We start from the raw sequence: 21053 nt of genomic DNA on the forward strand, positions 1-21053 counted from the left end.
ATGAATAATTAAGTTGGTAGTTCACCGTTGGCTTGCCTAACGGCGATGTTGGGCGCCATCACGACCTATAGTGGGTTTTGGATCATGACATCTACTGACTATAAACTCCTTGGAGGCTAATGTATACATCTTATAGCCCTTCTAAACCACAGAATACCCAAGGAATACTGCAGGAACAGCTCTAGGAGTAAATTTGTCTGTCCTTCTTACCTATGACACATAATCTAGGCATCCAAACACTCTCAAATGAGTGAGAGAAACAGGAGCATTATGAAGTATTTCATGTAGTGTCCTACCTTTGAGTGTTGAAGTAGGTAGCATGTTTATAATATAGACCACAGTAATAACACACTCTCCCCAGAATTTGAGTAGAACTGAAGCTTGAAATATGAGTCTCCTTGCTACATTGAGTATATACTTGTGCCTTCTCTCAGTCACTCCATTCTGTTATGGAGTGTAAACACACAAACTTTGATGAATGGTGCCTAGTGATTGGAGCAGTTATGTCATTTGAGTGTTGAAGAATTCACAGCCATTATCTATTCTTAGACTTTTAACAATAGAAGAATGAATAGTTTTAACCATTAAGAAATAATTCCAAAGAACAACAATTACTTCGGATTTTGAGGGTAAAAGATAAATTCGAGTAAATCTGGAATGGTCATCAATTATGGATAAAAAGTACCTCTTCCCACCATAAGTAGGAACCCTGTAGGGACCCCATACATTAGCATGAATAATATCAAAATTGGAATGAGCAGTTAATGTACTTAAAGAAAATGGTAACCTTGTTTGCTTAGCAACTGGACAGACAGTACAATGTTGTCCAGTATCATCAATCTTCACAAATTGAAAGTCACTTACTTTCTTCAGTATATCCAAATGTACATGACCTAGCCTCCTATGCTACAAGACTACATTTATTCTAGTATACTCATTGGTATTTACAGTGAGGGATCTTGGAAACAAACTTGAGTTACTTGTAGTAGATATACTATCAATTGCTTTTATTATACTCTTAGATGTGAGCACATACAATCCACTGCCTTCCTTACCAATGTTTTTCACCTGTCCACCGAAGAGATCCTGTAATATGCAAAAATCAGGATAGAACATAACTACACACTTCAGCTCCTTTGTAATCTTTAAGACAGATAATAGATTATATCTGAACTCTGGTATATACATTACATTAGTTATCTTGTGTCCAGAAAATATGTACGTGGAACCTATGTGTTTTACAGTGGCTACATCTCTTGTAGGTAGACACAATTTTCCTACTTTAAACTGTCCCAAGTGTTTTAAATAAAACAACATATCAATCTTATGCACCATATGATTAGAAGCTCATGTCAATTATCCACTTAAGCTTATCTTCAGAAAGAGTTACATGATGCGCCATACCTGTTGTCATGGGTAAACCACTGTTCTCATTTCCTTTTCCTAACATCTGCATAATTTGGTTATACTGCTCATATGTAAATTGAGGGATTCCACTTGCTGCAACTTGAGCAAGTTGGTTGTTCGTAAGATTGGGTACCTGTGAGGATGCTGGTAGATTTCCATATATTTGTACAAGGTTGGTTGAAGTGCCATATGTCCCTCCAATAGGTGAACATGGTTGTTCCCTCATGAATTTCTGCTACATTTGAGGTATGATTAGCCAAGAACCTTCTACTTTCTTCTGAGATGATCATAGAGTAGTCTTTGTTTATAGAGGGAATAGGGGACATATTCAGGATTTGGTTACTAGACTGTGCATAAGACTTATTCAGTCCCATTAAAGACTGTAGAAGCCTTTGATACTCAAAATGTTTTACATATCTTTTTGATTCTTCACAACCATACCCAGGGCAAGGCATGAGTGCATCAAATTCAGTCCAAAACTCCTTCAGTTTTGAAAAATAAGAAGACACTGATGAGATGCCCTATGACAAGGTAGCAATATGCTTATGCAAGTACATGATTCTCGAACCATTCACCTTTTCAAAGCTTTATCTAAGGTTACTCCACACCTTGTGAGCACTTGTGGCATACACCATTCCACTTAATAACTCAATGCTCACAGAGTTTATTATCCATGAAAGAACAATAGCATTATATTTTTCCCACAAATCATAAAGAGAGGTATCAAATTTCTCCTTAGTATTCCTTCCATCTACAAAACCTAGTTTGTTTTTACCTAGTAAACTAATACGCATAGAACTACTCCATAGAGCATAGTTTTCATGTCCAGTTAGCTTAATTGAGATTAAAGAGATACCTGGAGTATCAGGAGGTTGAAGGACTATTGGATGATGTTGATCAACAACTGTAACACCAACGCGACTTGGATATGCCACTGGAATTGTACTGCTGGATCGAAATTGGATTGTATTAGCAGGAGTATCTTCAACTCATGTCCCTGTACTAGCACCAACAGCTCCGACCGCCATTGAAGACCAAAAATCGAGAGCTTAGATGAAAGTAAAACACTTTTAAAAAATATTTAATTTCTCAAAGACCACTCAACCTAAGATGAGGTGAATCGAAGCAATCACAAGACAAACAAAGTTCTAGATACATAAATCAATTGTAAGTAATCTGCTCGAATCGATCGTCTTCGCGAGCTTTGATACCATGTTGACATCTAGAACCTGCAATCAAGTTTAGGAGTAGAAATAGAAAGGTTGAATTGAGCAGAGAATGAAATCATTTTTCTATCATTGAAATCAACCGTACCTCACTTGTGTACAGTAGCTATGTATATATGTATGTACAAGTAACTAACTCTAACTAACTTCCACTAACTCTCTCTATTAGCTTAGCTTGTGACAGCTATCACCTAACAACTTTAACTGACTGACAGGATTAACTAATGAAGCCACTTAACATTAGAGGTGTAAATGGATATTAAAAAACCGACTAAACCGACTGAATTGTACCGCACCGAACCGATTTTTAGGGTTTTTTTAAAAAAAATCGTAGGTTTTATATAAATCTATAACCGCACCGATAATTAGGGTAGGTTTTTTATTTTATAAAAATAAATCGAAAAAATACCGAACCGTATCGAATAAATTTTACATGTGAAAAATATATTTATCTAGTAAGTTTAAAAATAATAATGCATTAAATTTTTCTTTAGGCCTTGGAATTATGCAAGCTATTACAAGCCAACAAGTAATTAAGCTCAAAATACTAATTCCTAAAACATATTATGCTACATCTACTTAAACTAAGTTATTTCAAGTATCTTTATTAGCAAGACACAAAGTATTCTAGCGATAACGAGTAGCAAACTACAATGTATTGAATATGTTTCCTTTCATATAATTTAGATTTATCTTTTTTAATATTTAATCTTCTATATACTTTATTCTTGAGTTCCAACTTGGTTAACATCTTTCCACTCATGTGATTTATATTTTTTTTGTCTTTGCTTGGTTTCTTTTACGTTGTTGTAGAATAATTGATGGATCTATACTCTAACCATCTTTCATTTTTTTTAATTCATCACCCTTTAAATAGTAAAAATGTCTAGAGAATTTTGTTAAGTCCTATAAAAGAACGTATGTTATTGCATTCTGCTTCTACTGGAGAATTTTACATAATATTTAAAAATTACCAAAAATTAACCGAACCGTACCGATACCGACCGAAGAGAAACCGATATGATTGAGATGGTTTCGAAAAGTCTAATTTTGGTTATACATAATAGAATAACCGAAAAATTAGTTTGGTACCAATTTTATAAAATAACCGATCGAACCGAACCATTGACACCCCTACTTAACAGCCGTGACTCATATTCGATCCTTCAACAAGACCAACTAACATTGAAAGTGTAAAAATAACAACGTCACTCAACAGTAGGTGCAACTCCTACCTTGCCTCAACTGATCGTCATCTCTTCTCTTTTGCTTTTCTCTCACTCTTTTGTCTTACATTTTGCAATCGTAACAAGGTAGTTTAACCACCAATATTTATAAATGAGCTAGAGATATCAAATAGTATGTATGAAAACATATACAAGGGCAAATTCATAGCTCATTTTGTTATAAGAAATATTAAATTATGGTAGATGTCTACTCTTCCTCCATGATCTTCATATCAAATGCTTAATGATATATTCAATGACATATTTTCTATGTTTAATGACATATTTTCTTCACTTTTTATGCCTATATAAAGGCCTTGTAATAGATAGAAAAATACACACAATTGAAGAAGAAATAATGATAGCATCATAGGAAGCTCAACTCTATTCAAGTATAAGGATGAAGCTTTGAAATCTCAAAGATGGCCTTTAACAATATGTCAAGCTAAAGAGTTGCAAAATAAGGCCATTAGACTTCAAGTGCAAATAAAGAAGCTTTTAATTATGGAGGACGAGCTCAAGACCAAAGGAGATAAATTATATAAGTTTTACAATTATTTGGTGGCCCAAATTAAAGTCCAAGAGGAGGAAGATTGAGTCCCGAACTCGGCCCTTGAAATCTAGCAAAAGGGCACCCAGAGGAGCCCAAAATGAGCTTAAAAGAGGTCCAAATGGGGGTGTTTGAAATGGAGCCCAATTGGAGTCCAAACCAATGGCCCAAACTAGTAGTTTTAAGGCTCAAATCTGCCCCAAAGGGATTTGGCCGCCCCCACCTAATTTTGTGACTTTTCTTATTTCTTAACAACCACCCTACCTAATTTTGATGATTTTGTTACCCCTTAGCAGCCCCCTACCTAATTGTAATAACTTTTTATGCCTTAGTACTCCTATAAATAAGGAGTTCTTCTCATTCATTGAGACACTTCATTATTGATTAAGTATATCATACTTTGAGAGTTCTTTTGAACCTTTGTTACTTGTGCTTTGAGATTTATCTTTCAACCTTTACTAGTTCATAGTTCAAGGTAGTAAGATTACTTCTCTATTGTGATATCTTTGATTCCTTTGTGGTATTCTTAGAAGGCGATTAATACTAGTTATTAATTGTTGTCTCAAGTTACTCGTAAAGCGGTCAAGATCCGAATCTATTATTTTGATTTGCTTTTAAGTAAAGGCGTTTGATTTCTTCAATAAATCAAGACGTTGTTGCTTTGATCTTGTCAAGGCTATAGAACTTGCGTTCTTGGAAGTTCTTGGAATTCTTTCCTTGAATTTTTCCATATCCTTTATTTTCTGTCATTTAGTTCTAGTTGCTCAATTCCTTATTGTTATTGCTTTCGCATTTACTTTTCAAATTCTTACTATAGTTTGGATTTCCGACCTTGTCGTTATCAAGTGGTATCAGAGCGGTTCTATCAAAGTTTCGTTCTTGATAATTTTGGGGATTTCTTGAATACTAAGAGCAAAAAAAAAAATAAGTTAAAAAAAAAACAAAAAAAAAACGAAAATCAATTTTTTAAAAAAAAATTGCTTGCTCTCCAGGAACTTTCTTTTGTAACTAATTTGTTTCCAAAAACTATCAAAGGAAACAAGAAGAGGGGATCCCAGATTTCAAAGATAAGACAAAAATTTAATTTTTCTTACTCTTTCTAATCTAAATATATAATCATTTCCTTTTTGTTCGTGTCTTGTTTCAACCGAGCCTAATAGTTCTAGGATTTGGTTCTTCTTTCATTTGTTCCCCAAAAATCTATATTTTACTACTAAGAACTTTATATGAGTTGGGTTTAACCATAAATTTACAAAGTATTTTGTTCAAAGGTTATTTCGAGAGGAAAAAAGGCAAGAGAGGTGAGAGCATTATAGGGAAAAAGTCAAATTTGAGAGATACATATTTTCCTTAATCTATGTCAAGATGTCTCAAACATGTAGTTACAGTGGAAGGAGGAAATCTATGACTCAACAACTTGAAAAGTCAAACTTACAGTATACCGAATGGAAGGAAGACAATGGTAAAGTTATTTTTCAAACAAGAGCTAAAGTAATGTCTGCAATTTATGCCCTTAGAATTGACAAAGCATTTGGCTATAACTTAATTAGCACTTATATGGTTGAGAAATTGAACTTGCCTTGTGTTGAACATATTGAACCCTACATGTTGAAAGGGGTAAAAGTAGATAAAAGAGTGTTCTTGCCATTCTCTATTGGAAGATATGAGGATGTGATTTGGTGTGATGTCATTCCGATGAATAGTTTTTATATCTTGTTGGGATGGCCATGGTATGTCTATAGAAGTGCTTCATATAGTATTAAAAAAAATAAATACTCTTTTGAGATTAATGGGAAGAAACTCATTCTTGGGCCTTTGACTCCCTCACAAATTTGTGAAGATGAAAAGATTGTTAAAGAGAATATGAAAAAATATGAGAGAGAAAACAATGAGAGGAGTAAGGGAGTGCATGTTGACATTCCAAGAGAGAGAAAATGAGAGGTTATCTTGAGTGAAAAGAGTGGGATGTCAAGTAAGGTAAAGAGTGATATTGAAAGAAAAGAAAAGAGAGAAGGTAATGAGATGAACAAAGTTTGTGAGGTAGAGAGAGAAAAGCAAGAGGGATTGAGTGAAAGCAAAGAAAAACTCTTTAGTGAGAGAAAAGAGGCTAAGGGTGAGGAAAATGTTAGTCTTGTGATAAAAGCCAAAGAGAGTGTAAGCAAGAAAAAAGTTTCTTTACTTCCTAACCCATTAACTCTTTCTTGTTTTAGTTCTTGTGATTTTGTGCAACCACGTGTTGAAATACCTTTTGAAAGGGGTGGTGAGGCGCAGGAGATGGTAGCAAAAGATCCAATTGGATTCCAACATGAATTTGGCGATATCTATTCTTGTTGGATGGTGGGAGATAGAAGCTTGGTTAAATTCTTTGTTATTGAACCTTTTGACTATTTTCATTCTTATTTACAGTATATGACATGGAGTTTCCTAAAAGCATTGCTAAGTTGGAGCCATTGCATAAAAGAATACAAGGTGATGATGTTCCATTGGTAAATAAGTCCAAGTATGGTATGTATAATTAGTTTATTTGCATTCTTGGCCTTTCTAGAACACCTAAGGTATTTTTGGAGGTAATGAATTATACTCTTATTTCTTATATTGGTGACTTTATAATTTTTGTGGATGATGATATATTGATGCACATCAAGTCATTAACTGTAAGATCTAAGTTAAAGTGCAAGAGTAATTTGCTTCCTTTTGAAATTGTTTATGACATAAATGATTATGTATTCCAACTTGGTGGAAAGAGGCATGAAATTTATGAGAAGAGGCTTGTGAATGAGTTAAATATTTCTTCTTCTCTTATTCAAGTGGCTAATGAGTTTTCATGTGATAAATTGCTAGAATGTGATTTTTGTTGTGTGATGGGGAGTCATTCTTCAAGTCATGTTCAATGTGAGCTTGTAAAAGTATTTGTTACTAGTAAAGATGATATGCATGATTGTTGTAACACTTGTGATCAAATACTCTTTCATGTAGAGGAATCCATGAGATTTTTAATTGTAGATAATTGGCTATATCATGAAAGTATCTTCTTTGATACATGTGATAGAGATACTTATACTAAATGGATGTGTGGTCAATCTTTTATAATTTCTTTGTCATGTATACCTATGGACTACCTTACCGACAAGATCGAATTGCAAGTTCCATTGCATGGCGCATCTACGAGAGGTTTTTATTGTATTGATCTAGGTAGGCATAAATTTTGTTAGGATGATGATATCCATATGCTTTATTTACACCTATTAGGATTAATTGGGTTAAATGGATACATGGTCACTATCTTATTTTATTCCTACTAGTTTTTCAGATTAGTGGATGCCAATTACAAGGGCGTGTTTTCTTTTTCTTGCAAGGTCGAAATTCGAGGACGAATTTTCTTCAAGAAGAGGGAAATGATAGTATCATAGGAAGCTCAACTCTATTCAAGTACAAGGATGAAGTTTTGAAATCTCAAAGATGGCCTTTAACAATATGTCAAGCTAAAGAGTTGCAAAATAAGACCATTAGACTTCAAGTGCAAATAAAGAAGCTATTAATTGTGGAGGACAAGCTCAAGACCAAAGGAGATAAATTATATAAGTTTTACAATTATTTGGTGGCCCAAATTGAAGTCCAAGAGGAGGAAGATTGAGTCCCGAACTCGGCCCTTGAAATCTAGCAAAAGGGCACCCAGAAGAGCCCAAAATGAGCTTAAAAGAGGTCCAAATGGGGGTGTTTGAAATGGAGCCCAATTGGAGTCCAAACCAATGGCCCAAACTAGTAGTTTTAAGGCCCAAATCTGCCCCAAAGGGATTTGGCCGCCCCTACCTAATTTTGTGACTTTTCTTATTTCTTAGCAGCTACCCTACCTAATTTTGATGACTTTGTTACCCCTTAGCAGCCCCCTACCTAATTATAATGACTTTTTATGCCTTAGTACTCCTATAAATAAGGAGTTCTTCTCATTCATTGAGACACTTCATTATTGATTAAGTATATCATACTTTGAGAGTTCTTTTGAACCTTTGTTACTTGTGCTTTGAGATTTATCTTTCAACCTTTACTAGTTCATAGTTCAAGGTAGTAAGATTACTTCTCTATTGTGATATCTTTGATTCCTTTGTGGTATTCTTAGAAGGCGATTAATACTAGTTATTAATTGTTGTCTCAAGTTACTCGTAAAGCGGTCAAGATCCGAATCTATTGTTTTGATTTGCTTTTAAGTAAAGGCGTTTGATTTCTTCAATAAATCAAGACGTTGTTGCTTTGATCTTGTCAAGGCTATAGAACTTGCGTTCTTGGAAGTTCTTGGAATTCTTTCCTTGAATTTTTCCATATCCTTTATTTTCTGCCATTTAGTTCTAGTTGCTCAATTCCTTATTGTTATTGCTTCCGCATTTACTTTTCAAATTCTTACTCTAGTTTGGATTCCCGACCTTTTCGTTATCAAATAAGAATCTTTCTCTCTTTCTCTATATGTATCTTAGCTTGTTTTTCCTTATTCCATATTGTTACTTTGAGTTATATTTTATAACACGTTATCAACACGAAGTTCTAGCCAACTGAGTTATTATGATGCGGCCAGTGCTGGTAGCGTTATTTAATGTTAATAATATGGTAAGAACGATGACGGTATAAGGTGTACAACGCCATCATATATTCGGCCATCACGGTTAGCCTTTTCTAATTAGTTTTCAAGTTTTTTTTACACTTTGCTATTTATGTTTCCATACATGAATAAACTTGCTTTACGAAAAAAATTTTCTTGAAAGTTCATCAAATCATGTAAGGATTTTTGGTGTAAAGAACGATAAATATTTTTCCTATAACAAGTATTATGTTCCTATGCGTTAATATTAAGAAACACGAAGTGAAGACTTTTGAGAGAGCACATATTTTTCCTTTCTATTTTATCACATATTTCTTCCATCTTAAAGTGGGATAATTATCACAAAGGACACTTAGATTTTAATTGATTATGTGTTTTTCTATATTTGCTTGATACTTTTTATTTGATTGAGTTCAGTTAATGAAAGTTTGTATATGCAAATTAAATTCAATCGCCACCAATAGTGAAAACCTGTCCCATAAGTCTAAAATAAGACATGATATTACCATGGAGGTATGAATGGATGTGGACGTGGTAATGGACGAAATTATAATTGTCATCATTATGGTAATAAGAACAATAATGGCTCTCAAAATAATCCTTCACTTTGTGAAAGTGATGTTTGCCATTGATATGGCAGGAGATTTTATAAAGCACGCATGGATTATTATGTTCCGTTTCTGAAGTGAATATGAAAACAATGTGATAATCATTATGAATATATATTCATTCTTGGAAAAATATGAACGTGCTAGTGGTAGTAAATATACCACACTCATCTCGAGAAGGGGGTTTGAGATAAAATAAGAAAATAATGTCATTATTATGGCATGAATGGTCATTGGTCATATACCTATTGTACGCCAAAATATTTTGGCAATGTGATTATTAAAGGACAACAATAATGCAAGAAACAGATCTTGCATCTAATTTTGACCATGACCATAATGATATATCTTTCTCTTTAAAAGAGATATTCACCATATAGATGTTGATGAATATATGGTAGTACAAAATTAATTGAAGGCTCTGGAAGAGCTACTATAACTTTGCCTAAGGCAACAATATTTATCATAGAGAATGCAATGTTCTCCTCCAAGTCCAAGAGGAACTTGTTGAGTTTTAAATATATCCGCCGAAATGGATTTCATATTGAGACAATAGATGAGAATAATCTCGAATATCTCATCCTTACCAAGAATGTCTCTGGCAAGAAAAGGGTTATTGAGAAGTTTCCATCTTTATCCTGTGGCCTGTATTGGACAAGAATTAGTGCAATTGAGGCACATTCTATCGTAAACCAAAAAGTTACTAATTCCAATACTTTTGTACTTTGGCATGATCAATTGGGACATCCCAGATCAATTATGATGAGGCGAATTATAGAGAACTCAAATGGGCATCCATTAAAGAATTTAAAGATTCTTTTAAATAATGAATTTTCGTGCACTTCTTGTTATCAAGGCAAGTTGATTATTAGACCATCACTAACAAAGGTTGGATTGAGTCCCCTACGTTTTTAGAACATATACAAGGGGATATTTGTGGACCTATTCACCCACCTAGTGGGTCGTTTAGATATTTTATGGTCGTAATATCTGCATCTTCTAAATGGTCTCATGTATGCCTATTGTCATCTCATAACCTGGCATTTGTAAATTTAATGGCACAAATAATTCGATTACAGGCACAATTTTTCGATAATCCAATTAAGTATATTAGACTTGATAATGCCACTGAGTTTTCATCCCAATCATTTAACGATTATTGCTTATCAATCGGGATAAAAGTGTATATCTTATAGCTCATGTTCACACTCAAAATGGCTTTGCAGAGTCTTTGATTAAACATCTGCAATTGATAGCAAGACCGTTACTTATGAAAATGAAATTACCCACTTCTATTTGGGGTCATGCCATTTTGCATGCAACAATGCTAATTCGTCTCAGACCGACAAATTATCATAAATATTCCCCGTTGCAATTAGTTTTGGGTTATGAACCTAATATATCCCATCTAAGAATTTTTGGATGCGCTGTATATATGCCTGTAGTACCGCCATATTGCACCAAGATGGGTCCCCAAAGAAGGTTAGGAATATATGTTGGGTTTGAATCATCCTCCATTATTCGCTACCTCGAAATATTAACGGGAGATTTGTTCACTGCTCGATTTGCAGATTGTCGATTCGATGAAGCATTTTGCCCAAAATTAGGGGGAGAAATTGGTGAAATCAAATGAGAAATTTCGTGAAAAAATCCATCATTGTCTCATCTTGATCCACGTACTTCTATTTATGAAAAAGAGGTGCAAAAGATTATCCATTTGCAGAAAATAGCAAATCAAATGCCAGATGCATTTACGGATCTGAAAAGGATAACGAAATCACATATCCATGCAGAGAATGTTCCAATCCGTATTGATGTCCCTGTTGGACAATCTTCTAGTGTCATAGCTAATGAGTCAAAAGCACGCCTAAAGTGTGGCAGACCATTAGGTTCTAAGAATCGAAATCCTAGAAAAAGAAAAAGAAATGATCACGATGACACTACGAAAGAGTCTCATAAAGAAACCCATGATTTAACCAATCCTGAGATTCATGAGGAAATCAATGAGCCTGCGACTCAAGAAAATAAGGAACTATCAATAAATCCAATCGATATTGAGACATATTTGAATCGATTAAATATAGTGGTGGATTATGTCTTTGCATACAATGTTGCATCTAGTATTATGCAATATAATGAGGATCTTGAACCTCAATATGTTGGAGAATATCGACAAAGACGTGATTGACCAAAATGGCAAGAAGCAATCCAATCTGAATTGGATTCACTTGCGAAACGTGAAGTTTTTGGGCATGTAGTCCAAACACCTAATGGTGTTAAGACTGTTGGCTATAAATGGGTCTTTGTACGTAAAAAGGAATGAGAAAAATGAGGTACAAAGATATAAGGCAAATCTTGTTGCACAAGGATTTTCACAAAGGCCTGGTATCGATTATGAAGAGACGTATTCTCCTGTTATGGATGCTATAACGTTCCGTTATCTCATTAGTCTTGTTGTCCATAAAAAGCTTGACATGCACTTAATGGATGTGGTTGCAACCTACCTTTACGGCTCACTTGATAATGAGATATACATAAAAATTTTCGAGGGATTGAAAATGCCTGTCGCACATAATTCAAAGTCTAGGAAAATATTTTCAATCAAATTGCAAAGATCTTTGTATGGTCTAAAGCAATCAGGAAGAATGTGGTATAACCGCCTTAGTGAATATTTATTAAAGGAAGGTTATATAAATGATGCCATTTGTCTATGTATTTTTATAAAGAAAACAATATCGGAGTTTGTTGTACTTGCCGTATATGTTGATGACATAAACCTTATTGAAACTCCTACGGAACTCCAAAAGGCAATTGATTATTTAAAGAAGGAATTCGAGATGAAAGATCTCGGAAAAACAAAATTATGTCTTGGTTTGCAAATTGAACATTTAGCAAACGGAATTTTTGTTCATCAATCTGCCTACATAGAAAAGGTATTAAAATGGGTTTACATGAATGGAGCACATCCATTAAGTACTCTGATGGTTGTTCGATCACTTGATGTGAATAAGGACCCGTTCCGACCTCAAGAAAAGAATGAAGAGCTTTTTGGTCCTGAAGTACCATATCTTAGTGCAATTGTTGCACTAATGTATTTTGCTAACACTACAAGGCCTGACATAACTTTTTCAGTTAATATCTTAGCAAGATATAGCTCTGCTCCTACAAGGAGATATTGAAATGGAATCAAACACATATTGCGGTATCTAAAAGGGACTACCGATATAGGCTTATTTTATGGCAATGACTGCAATCCCGATCTTGTTGGTTATGCTGATGTTAGATATTTATCTGACCCGCACAAGACTCGATCTCAAACAGACTATGTGTTTACATGTGTAGGCACTGTCATATCTTGGCGATCGACTAAGCAATCAATCGTGGCTACTTCTTCTGATCATGCTGAGATAATTGCTATTCATGAAGCAAGTCGAGAATGTATTTGGTTAAGGTCTATAATACATCTTATTCGAGATAAATGTAGTTTAAAGCGTGACAAACTACCCACAATTTTGTATGAAGACAATGCAGTATGCATAGCCCAATTGAATGGAGGATTCATAAAAGGAGATAGGACAAAGCACATTTTACTAAAATTATTTTTTACACATGATCTTCAAAAGAATGGTGATACCAATGTGCAACAGATTCGTTCAAGTGATAATATGGTTGATTTGTTCACCAAATCTCTACCGACGTCAACCTTCAAGAAACTAATGTATAAAATTGGGATGCAAAGGCTCAAGGATGTGAACTGATACTCTCATCAGGGGGAGTTAATACGCGTTGTACTCTTTTTCGCTTATAAGATTTTATCCCACTGGGTTTTCCTTGCAAAATTTTTAATAAGACAACCAAAAAGCGTATTTCTAAATATGTGTACTCTTTTTTCTTCACTGGTATTTTTTTTTTCTAATAAGGTTTTAACGAGGCACATTATCTATGGACATCCAAGGGGAAGTGTTATAAGAAATATCAAATTATGGTGTATGTCTACTCTTCCTCCACGATCTTCATCTCAAATGCTTAATGACATATTCAATGACATATTTTGTTCACTTTTCATGCTTATATAAAGGCCTTGTAATAGATAGGAAAATACACACAATTGAAGAAGAAATAAGAATCTCTTCTCTCTTTCTCTATATGTCTCTTAACTTATTTTTCCTTGTTCCATATTGTTACTTTGAGTTATATTTTATAACACATTTCTTGAGTTAACGGTTAATTATGTTTTCAAAGTTACAGAACAGAGTAATTATGGTTTAAGAGCAGAAATTAACGAGTAGCTATGATTTATTATTCAAATTATTGAACATTACTATTGTTTACATTCATTCATGTAGCATAGTTAAAAGACCATCGTGGAGGTTATAAGGTACAACAGAGGGACCACTTTAAACAAGAGCAAAGATAATCTGAAATTGCATTTATTATTAACTAACACACAAAAGGCGATACACTCTTCTTGCAAATTTAAAATACTAAGCTTTATAACGCCGAGGAGTGTGATAAAATAATAAAACATTAATCGGACTAAATACATTTTGGATGATAAATGGTTGTTAATTAAGAAATACCAAGCTTTATATATCACCAAATATTTGGCAACTAAAAAGTGGAACCCAATAGATAAGGCCACAAGGGACTAAATTCGAGTGTAACAAGCAAAGGACCAAAATTGCTTTTGCTGCACAAACCCGAGACAAAAATATTACTACTACTACTACTACTACTACAGTATTTGCACTAAAAATCGCCCGTTCTGTTGTGTGGCAATGGCTGCCGCAACTTGGGCCTCCTCTTATTCGTTCGCTCGCGCTCTCCAGCCTCTCCTCACTCGGCACACAGTTCTCTCACCGCTCGACTATGGTCTCCGTCGCTTTAAATCAGCTGGTTGTTTATTTTTCTCCACAAGCAGTAATAAACCTCCAAAATTTACTGTTTACGCTCAAGCTAGACGGGTTTTACCTTCCAAAACCAAAGGAGATGAATTGGCTTCTCGTAAGCATCCTTCAAATTATTACCAAATTTTATTTATAATCACTTTTCTTTTTGGCAAAAATTGAAATTTCTTCTTTTTGTTAGCTGCTGATTTGTGTTTCGAGGGGCCTCTGAAAATTGTAGAATATCCAGACCCAATCTTGAGAGCAAAGAACAAAAGGATTGGCACATTTGACGATAATTTGAAGAAGCTAGTTGATGAAATGTTCGATATTATGTACAAGTGAGTCCATCTGTTTGTTAAAATTGATAGTTTCTTATCCTTTTGATAACTTATTTTTAATACAAAAATTAGGTGTTCAATCAGTATTACGGAAATGAAAATAGAATGGAAGGGTGACCTAGATTTTGTATAACGGAATTAGACTAGTTTAGAATTGAGGTGTAATTGATTGATTTATTGAATTAGTAATTGCACCGTGGATTCAGGATTTGAAGTTTATGGTTTACTACAACGAACTCAAGTTAATAAACAATAATAACTAGGTTGACAGTCAAATATTAATAGATATTCAATGGATTTTTTAATATATATACAGACTTTGGGCAAAAGCTACCGGGTTCCCATGAACCCGTAACTTCTAAGCTAGGTCCGGCCCTGTCAGTAAGCTGGATTGTAATGTTTTAGTTAGTGGATATGTAATTATTTTTTGTTTATAAGAAAAGCTTGCTATTCAGAGGACTGTAAAGGATGTGTTGGCTTTGTTTTTACGCAGAACTGATGGAATTGGGCTGTCTGCACCACAAGTTGGAATGAACGTTCAACTAATGGTATTTAATGCAGCTGGTGAACGTGGAGAAGGAGAGGAGATTGTTCTCGTCAATCCACGTGTTAGTAGATATTCTAGGAGGATCATACTTTATGACGAAGGCTGCTTATCTTTTCCAGAGATATATGGTGATGTTGAGGTATTTGGACCTATTAACCATTTTTTATGACCTCAAGTAAGTCTACTGCCTTACTATATGTTATGTTCATGTGTGTGTGAGATCAATATGAACCCCGTGATCGAATGGATCAAATATGATTGAGGTAATTCGTTCGAATCTCTCAAGAAGCTGCCATGCAGTTGATACTTTTATTATAAATAAAATATGTGTGTGTGTGTGTGTGTGTGTGTATCATAAAAAAAAGATTTAGAAAATGTGGAGAACTCCTAGTAGTGTTCATTTCTATCTTGTATAATATTGGTATAAGATGAGCCTTAATAGAGTGACATAGTAAGTGAGGATTTATATAGCCGGACCCAAAATATTACCAGCTCATGACATGACGAGGTTAGTCTTAATTATATCTGAAAGGATGGTAAGGTTGCTACATTTCCAACCTTGTGCAAGTCTTTCCTAGCATTTATCTTGAATTTGGTATGCTACACTTCTGTGAAGAATTTGAATTGCTGACTCTTGCTCTGGGAAAAATTGCACTAGTGAGCTGGTTCTAACTATCAGCAGTTAAAGTTACATGCATCTAACTTCCTCGATTCTTCGAAGTCCTTCAGTCACTCAATTTCAAACTTCTCAACAAATGGTCAATTGTTGGTTGTGCTTTAGGCTTGTGTCTATCCCACAAAGTGACTGCATCTCAAGAACTTAATATCAAGAGACTCCTAATTCTCTAGTTGGCAAGCGTGTCCCTATCCAACTAGGAGCTTCCAATTTATATGGCATTAGTTTTCTTCTGGCTCATTAACCCGGTAAAGAGGTTACAAAATAGAGCTGCTTACTCTTCCATCTTTTGGATGATGGAATATGGTTGGCTTGTCCAAATAGTGTGACTGTGTGTGAAGTGGAAATTCAAGCCTAGAACACTTTGCACTCTAAGACTGCTTACCTGGTAGATCTTTGTTTGCTAATTGCTTTTGCGTCTAAGAACCTGAATTTGCTATCAGATTCTGAAGATTTTTGATGTTCTGAATTTTCACTCACTAGACTATTTATACACATTTGTGTGCTTGCAGAGACCAGACTCAGTGAAGGTCGATGCTCAGGACATTAATGGTGCAAGGTTTGAGATAACCTTGTCTGCACTTCCCGCACGAGTCTTCCAGCATGAATTTGATCACCTACAGGTGCTTTTTAATTCCATTCATGCAAGAGTTATGTTTAACTGTACTTCCCCAAAAATTTATGGTTGTTTGGAACTCTCAGGTTCTCCCCCTCACACATTTCCACTTTTCGTTTACTTTGATTCCAGATAAAATATTCTATAAATCTTTCCAATTGCAGTAACTATACTTTGAGCAGTCCAATAAAAAGAATAAGAGCTGGAAGACTTGAGTTCAGTAGTCTTCCCAGTTTTGATTCTTTTTATTGGACTGCTCAACAGTGCTGCTGTTGAGTTAAAAAATCTGGAGTAGCATATACAGTCTTTGATGAATGTTAATTAGAAAGCGCATGGATGCACAATTTGCTTTAACTGCTATACTTAGTTCCAGTTGGACATTTCCCTTTAACGTAAGTCAGCAATGTGCAGGGAGTTCTTTTCTTTGAAAAAATGACTGATGAAGTCCTGGACACCATCCGTGAAGATTTAGTGGTTAGTGGATGATTGTTAAAGTTGGCAGATATACATCTAGCAGATGGTACACTTGGGAACCAAGATTTTTGTTGTTTATCTTTGAAACTGGATTTCACAGGCTCTGGAAAAGAAATATGAGGAGAAGACTGGGTTGCCGACCCCTGAAAGCATAACTACACGGAAACTAAAGAAGGCTCCTGCTGGATTTGGCAAATCATGAGTTTACTGAAATCTACCAAAAAACTCAGGTTTTTGGTGCCTTATCTTAATTTCATTTGTTTATTATCTTACTACATGTGCTTAATACTTGCTATGTGATGTATGCAGGTTATTTGTGTGATGAAGCACAAACTGGGAATGCCAGCTTTTGCAGAGATGTGGTACGATACACTTGTGCTTTGATATCTTGAAACTTTCCAAAAGTGTGTCCTGAGGTTTATCCTTCTATTAATACCATTTTGCTTAGGAATGGATTACCACAGTAATGAATTGAAAAAAGGGTGTAAGTACATTTGATCAAGCTTGAAAATCAAGAAATGGCCTTGTTGACATCTCTTTTTATTTATTTTTCCTTGATGAGTGTTTGTTGTTTGAAACTTTGAATACTTAAGGTTATTGTAGTTATGTGTGGAGAAACCCCTTCAACCTTAAGCATAACTTTTTAAAACCTCCATCTTATCCTACAATGTTTTAAGCAATGGAATATCCTACTTAACAGGAAAAATTTAGGATGGATCCACTTCTTTCGTGTTAACTAATGGAATATCCTAATAATTAAAAAAAAGTGAAGAAAAGGATGAATCCACTGTTTTCATCTTTACTCTAAAAGTCTGAATAATTTATCTCATTTACATTTACTTGTCCATCCACCAAATGTGATGACATACGAGAAGTGTAGGGCCTGGAAATATTAGGGCCTAGAGGGCTGATCTGAGACTTTCAGTTGTTGATTTTGGTATTGCTGTGCTTCCAAGGATGAATTGAGGACCTAAAATGGGTTGCTGTTTGGTTAGTAAGAGGAAACCAAAGGAATTGAATTACCAAGTCTCGGGAGCTATAGTGCAGAAAACTATGGAAGAACAGGATCAGAATTTGTGGAGGGCTGGAGGCGATGAAATGTGAGGAAAAGGGAAATCTAGTCCATGAAAGTTGATGGAGCTTTATATCAATAAGCCTATATCTCTCACTTTTAGATGTGGGGATTTAGAAGTTAGAATATGAAGATGACAGAAGCACGCACGCAGAAGATGTGATGTATGTATATGTGCTTAAGGAGAAGGGAGATGGAATACATATAAAATCAGTTATTATAGAAAAGTACATATAATACAATCATCTTTTATGGAGCAAGAGGCCTAAAGTTTTGTGCATTACCCTAAAGTTTGTGCAGAAAAGAGCCTGATATTTAAGTGGAGAAGGGTAGAGGGGCGAGCCCATTATCCATCGAGTTTTGAACCATGCATCACTGGCCCTCGTGGATTTCTCGGTTATCAAAAAAGTTTTGTGCATTACCCAGAAAAGGATAGTGCTAGAAATTGGCTAGTTGCATATGCAAAATTGTGTTTTGAAATATTTATTTTGTTAATAACTTGTAAAAAGGCCGCATGTTTCGGAGCACATTTGTAAAATTTGTTTAGAGAAGACAAGTCAAGAGTATAGTGCAAGTTCTGCCTTTTGAACTGCAAACAGATACTGGGGATAAATAAGACCAGACCTAAAGGAATTTGGTCAAATTAATGATATATAGTGAGCTTTATACGCTATTCTCTGTCTAATATCTAACAACACATTTTGCACCATTTAAGCTAATTACTTCCTCCTGTTTGCTCATTCGCAATTACTACCACAAGGTCATGACTTCGTATTTCACTTGTCTAGAAACTGACTATCAGAAATTGCCTGAATATTTGACATTAGCAATAGTCTATTATACTTTTATACTTGGCGCCTCTCTCAAAATTTTCAACAAGAATCCGCATAAAAAATCTATTGGAGTCATAATACGTGTTCATAGTTCTCCAATTGTTTTCCAACAGAATGGTTTGAAAACTCTTTTTTCTGGTAAAAGTTTAAGCTCTACTATTGTCAAAGTTGTACCTCCGAATGGCAAGAAATCACCTACAAGCAAAATGAACAGTTTTTATGTATATGTTTCTTTTAGGAATTGGTATGATATCCTTTCACAGCCTCTGCTGATGTCTGATGATGGCAGTTTCCCCATCGAAATAGAATGATCAATCATGATAGGGGTTTAAACCCCCGAAACTTGAATAACTGAGAACATGCTGAGCATGAGCCACAGTTTATAGCGAGACTGGTGAGAATGCGTTATTGTCTGAGAGATTTTTTTAAAAAGAAGAGGGAGATTTGTGGAGTTATGGAAGTTAAATTTGAGACGGAGTCATCCTACCCCAAACCGCCAGTGCTACTTCCATGCCCAGGTCCACAGTTGGTGTTGTGTATTTATGCAGCTGAACATATAATCTTTATAGCAAGACAATATCTCCTGTCAAATGACTTCAGCCGGTAATTACATGTCTCGGACTTGTTCTCTGTTCCATGCCTGCTTGGCTGTGGAAATGAACTAAAATGTACTATATGAATTTGTCATAACTTACTTGTTTAGTCACTGATGTATTATATACATCATGATAACTGGTGCCGGTCTAGACCTGCAATGGCGGAAGTAATCCGGTGGATCATGCATTGAGTTCTAACTTCTAAGTTTGCAGGTTGGGTGATGCTGCAACCGGGATAACTCCCAGAAAACCTGAATGCTTGGGCTTTACTCAATAAATTTGAGCCTCCATTTTATTGTCAGATTTTGATAAAGTTTTCTACAATTATTCTGGCAATTTAGTTCAGCCTGTGTGCTTCGCTGCCAGGGTCCAGGAGGCACAAAGAGAGGCATGCTTAATCGCATGTTTACCCATTAATATTCTTATGCAGGAGGAAAGAATTGGAATGGAAAGCTGGAACTAATTAATCGGACAGTACCTAGTCCAGTGAAGTGCTGTCCATCTTCTTGCTTGAGTTCCCTGACCACGTTCACGTAATGTTATCCCTTTTAAGCTTTGGGAAATCGAGCTATATATTGTAGTAAGTCTTATGATCCCCTAATAATGGAAACACGAACGGGGGAAACTAGATGTTGGTTTTCCTCTTTACTTCCATCTATGTTGCGCGGATTCTCTAAAAATGTTGCCACACCCGTGTCGGATCCTCCAAAAATACACTACTTTTGGAGGATCCGAAGCGCACCCGGCACCATTTTTGCAGAGTCCGAGCAACATAGGCTTCCATAGCTTTCTTGTCAGAATCTTAATCATCTCAGAAATATTGCATTTTTGGATTTCAAACGAGTTAAGCAATACCCTTGCCAGAAAAGGAAAAGAGGGGTTAGAAGTATGGCTCCTCTTGATCGTGGTAAACTCTTGATAAACCATATGTAAACTCTATTGCATGTTAGTTGGGTCGGCTATTTGGAATTTTCACAATCCATTTCGTTCCATTTTCCCTTAAGCTTTTTCGGGGAAAAAAAATAAGTGGCAATATTTAGGAAATATTTTTAGTTACCTAGCAGCAGTAGGTATTCTACAAAAATAATTATATTTTTAGCAGGAAGCTATAAATATCGACCCAGAATCACGATTTGAAAAATCTAAAGCATTCCATTCCAAAAAAAATAAAAAATAAAAAATAAAAATCCAAAGCTGTTCCGATTCTTCTCCTTAACTTCCTAAATTAGCGCCGAACAATGACGAAGAGAAGTTAATGCGTTTTTTGTTGCTACGTGCATATATGAGATTAATGGACTATATTTCATTTTGGAATACATATCTTATATTTATTTTCTAAAACTTTTATGACCCCAAATTAGCATGACTCTGCAAGTTTTTGTCAAACAATATTGAATTGTACAG

At 35.1% G+C, this 21053-nt stretch overlaps 1 protein-coding gene and 1 long non-coding RNA gene across 4 annotated transcripts; one reads left to right on the top strand and one right to left on the bottom strand.

Annotated features, from left to right (window-relative positions):
• Positions 1 to 765: 765 nt before the first annotated feature.
• Positions 766 to 2705, bottom strand: LOC104106893 (uncharacterized). The gene is made up of 3 exons (XR_688662.2): positions 2264 to 2705; positions 1405 to 1639; positions 766 to 1086 (listed from the first exon to the last, which is right to left on the bottom strand). It is a non-coding gene; the product is annotated as an uncharacterized lncRNA (long non-coding RNA).
• An 11523-nt stretch (positions 2706 to 14228) lies between these two features.
• Positions 14229 to 19785, top strand: LOC104110300 (peptide deformylase 1B, chloroplastic). 3 transcript variants are annotated; one of them, XR_011414107.1, is made up of 8 exons: positions 14275 to 14612; positions 14697 to 14835; positions 15329 to 15521; positions 16571 to 16681; positions 17086 to 17148; positions 17249 to 17378; positions 17458 to 17510; positions 19292 to 19785. XR_011414107.1 is itself a non-coding variant. In XM_033659730.2 (7 exons), exons 1-6 carry the CDS (start codon positions 14387 to 14389, stop codon positions 17348 to 17350), a joined length of 834 nt encoding a protein of 277 aa, XP_033515621.1. In that variant the 5' UTR covers positions 14229 to 14386; the 3' UTR covers positions 17351 to 17378; positions 17458 to 17681. The 3 variants fall into 3 exon arrangements, 1 of the variants encoding a protein (XP_033515621.1); XR_004510526.2 differs by lacking the exon at positions 19292 to 19785 and adding an exon at positions 18105 to 18258; XM_033659730.2 differs by lacking the exon at positions 19292 to 19785 and having other exon boundaries at positions 14229 to 14612; positions 17458 to 17681.
• The last annotated feature ends 1268 nt before the right edge of the window (positions 19786 to 21053 follow it).

This window comes from Nicotiana tomentosiformis, chromosome 2 (genome assembly GCF_000390325.3).
Source record: "Nicotiana tomentosiformis chromosome 2, ASM39032v3, whole genome shotgun sequence".
Lineage (NCBI taxonomy): Eukaryota > Viridiplantae > Streptophyta > Magnoliopsida > Solanales > Solanaceae > Nicotiana > Nicotiana tomentosiformis.

Bases quoted from the DNA above. Each gene is read 5' to 3' on its own strand.
- LOC104110300 (XM_033659730.2), top strand. From the start codon at position 14,387: ATGGCTGCCGCAACTTGGGCCTCCTCTTATTCGTTCGCTCGCGCTCTC. The intron at 14,613-14,696 runs GTAAGCATCCTT...TCTTTTTGTTAG, and splicing joins AGGAGATGAATTGGCTTCTC to CTGCTGATTTGTGTTTCGAG. The intron at 17,149-17,248 runs GTTAGTGGATGA...TGGATTTCACAG, and splicing joins CCATCCGTGAAGATTTAGTG to GCTCTGGAAAAGAAATATGA.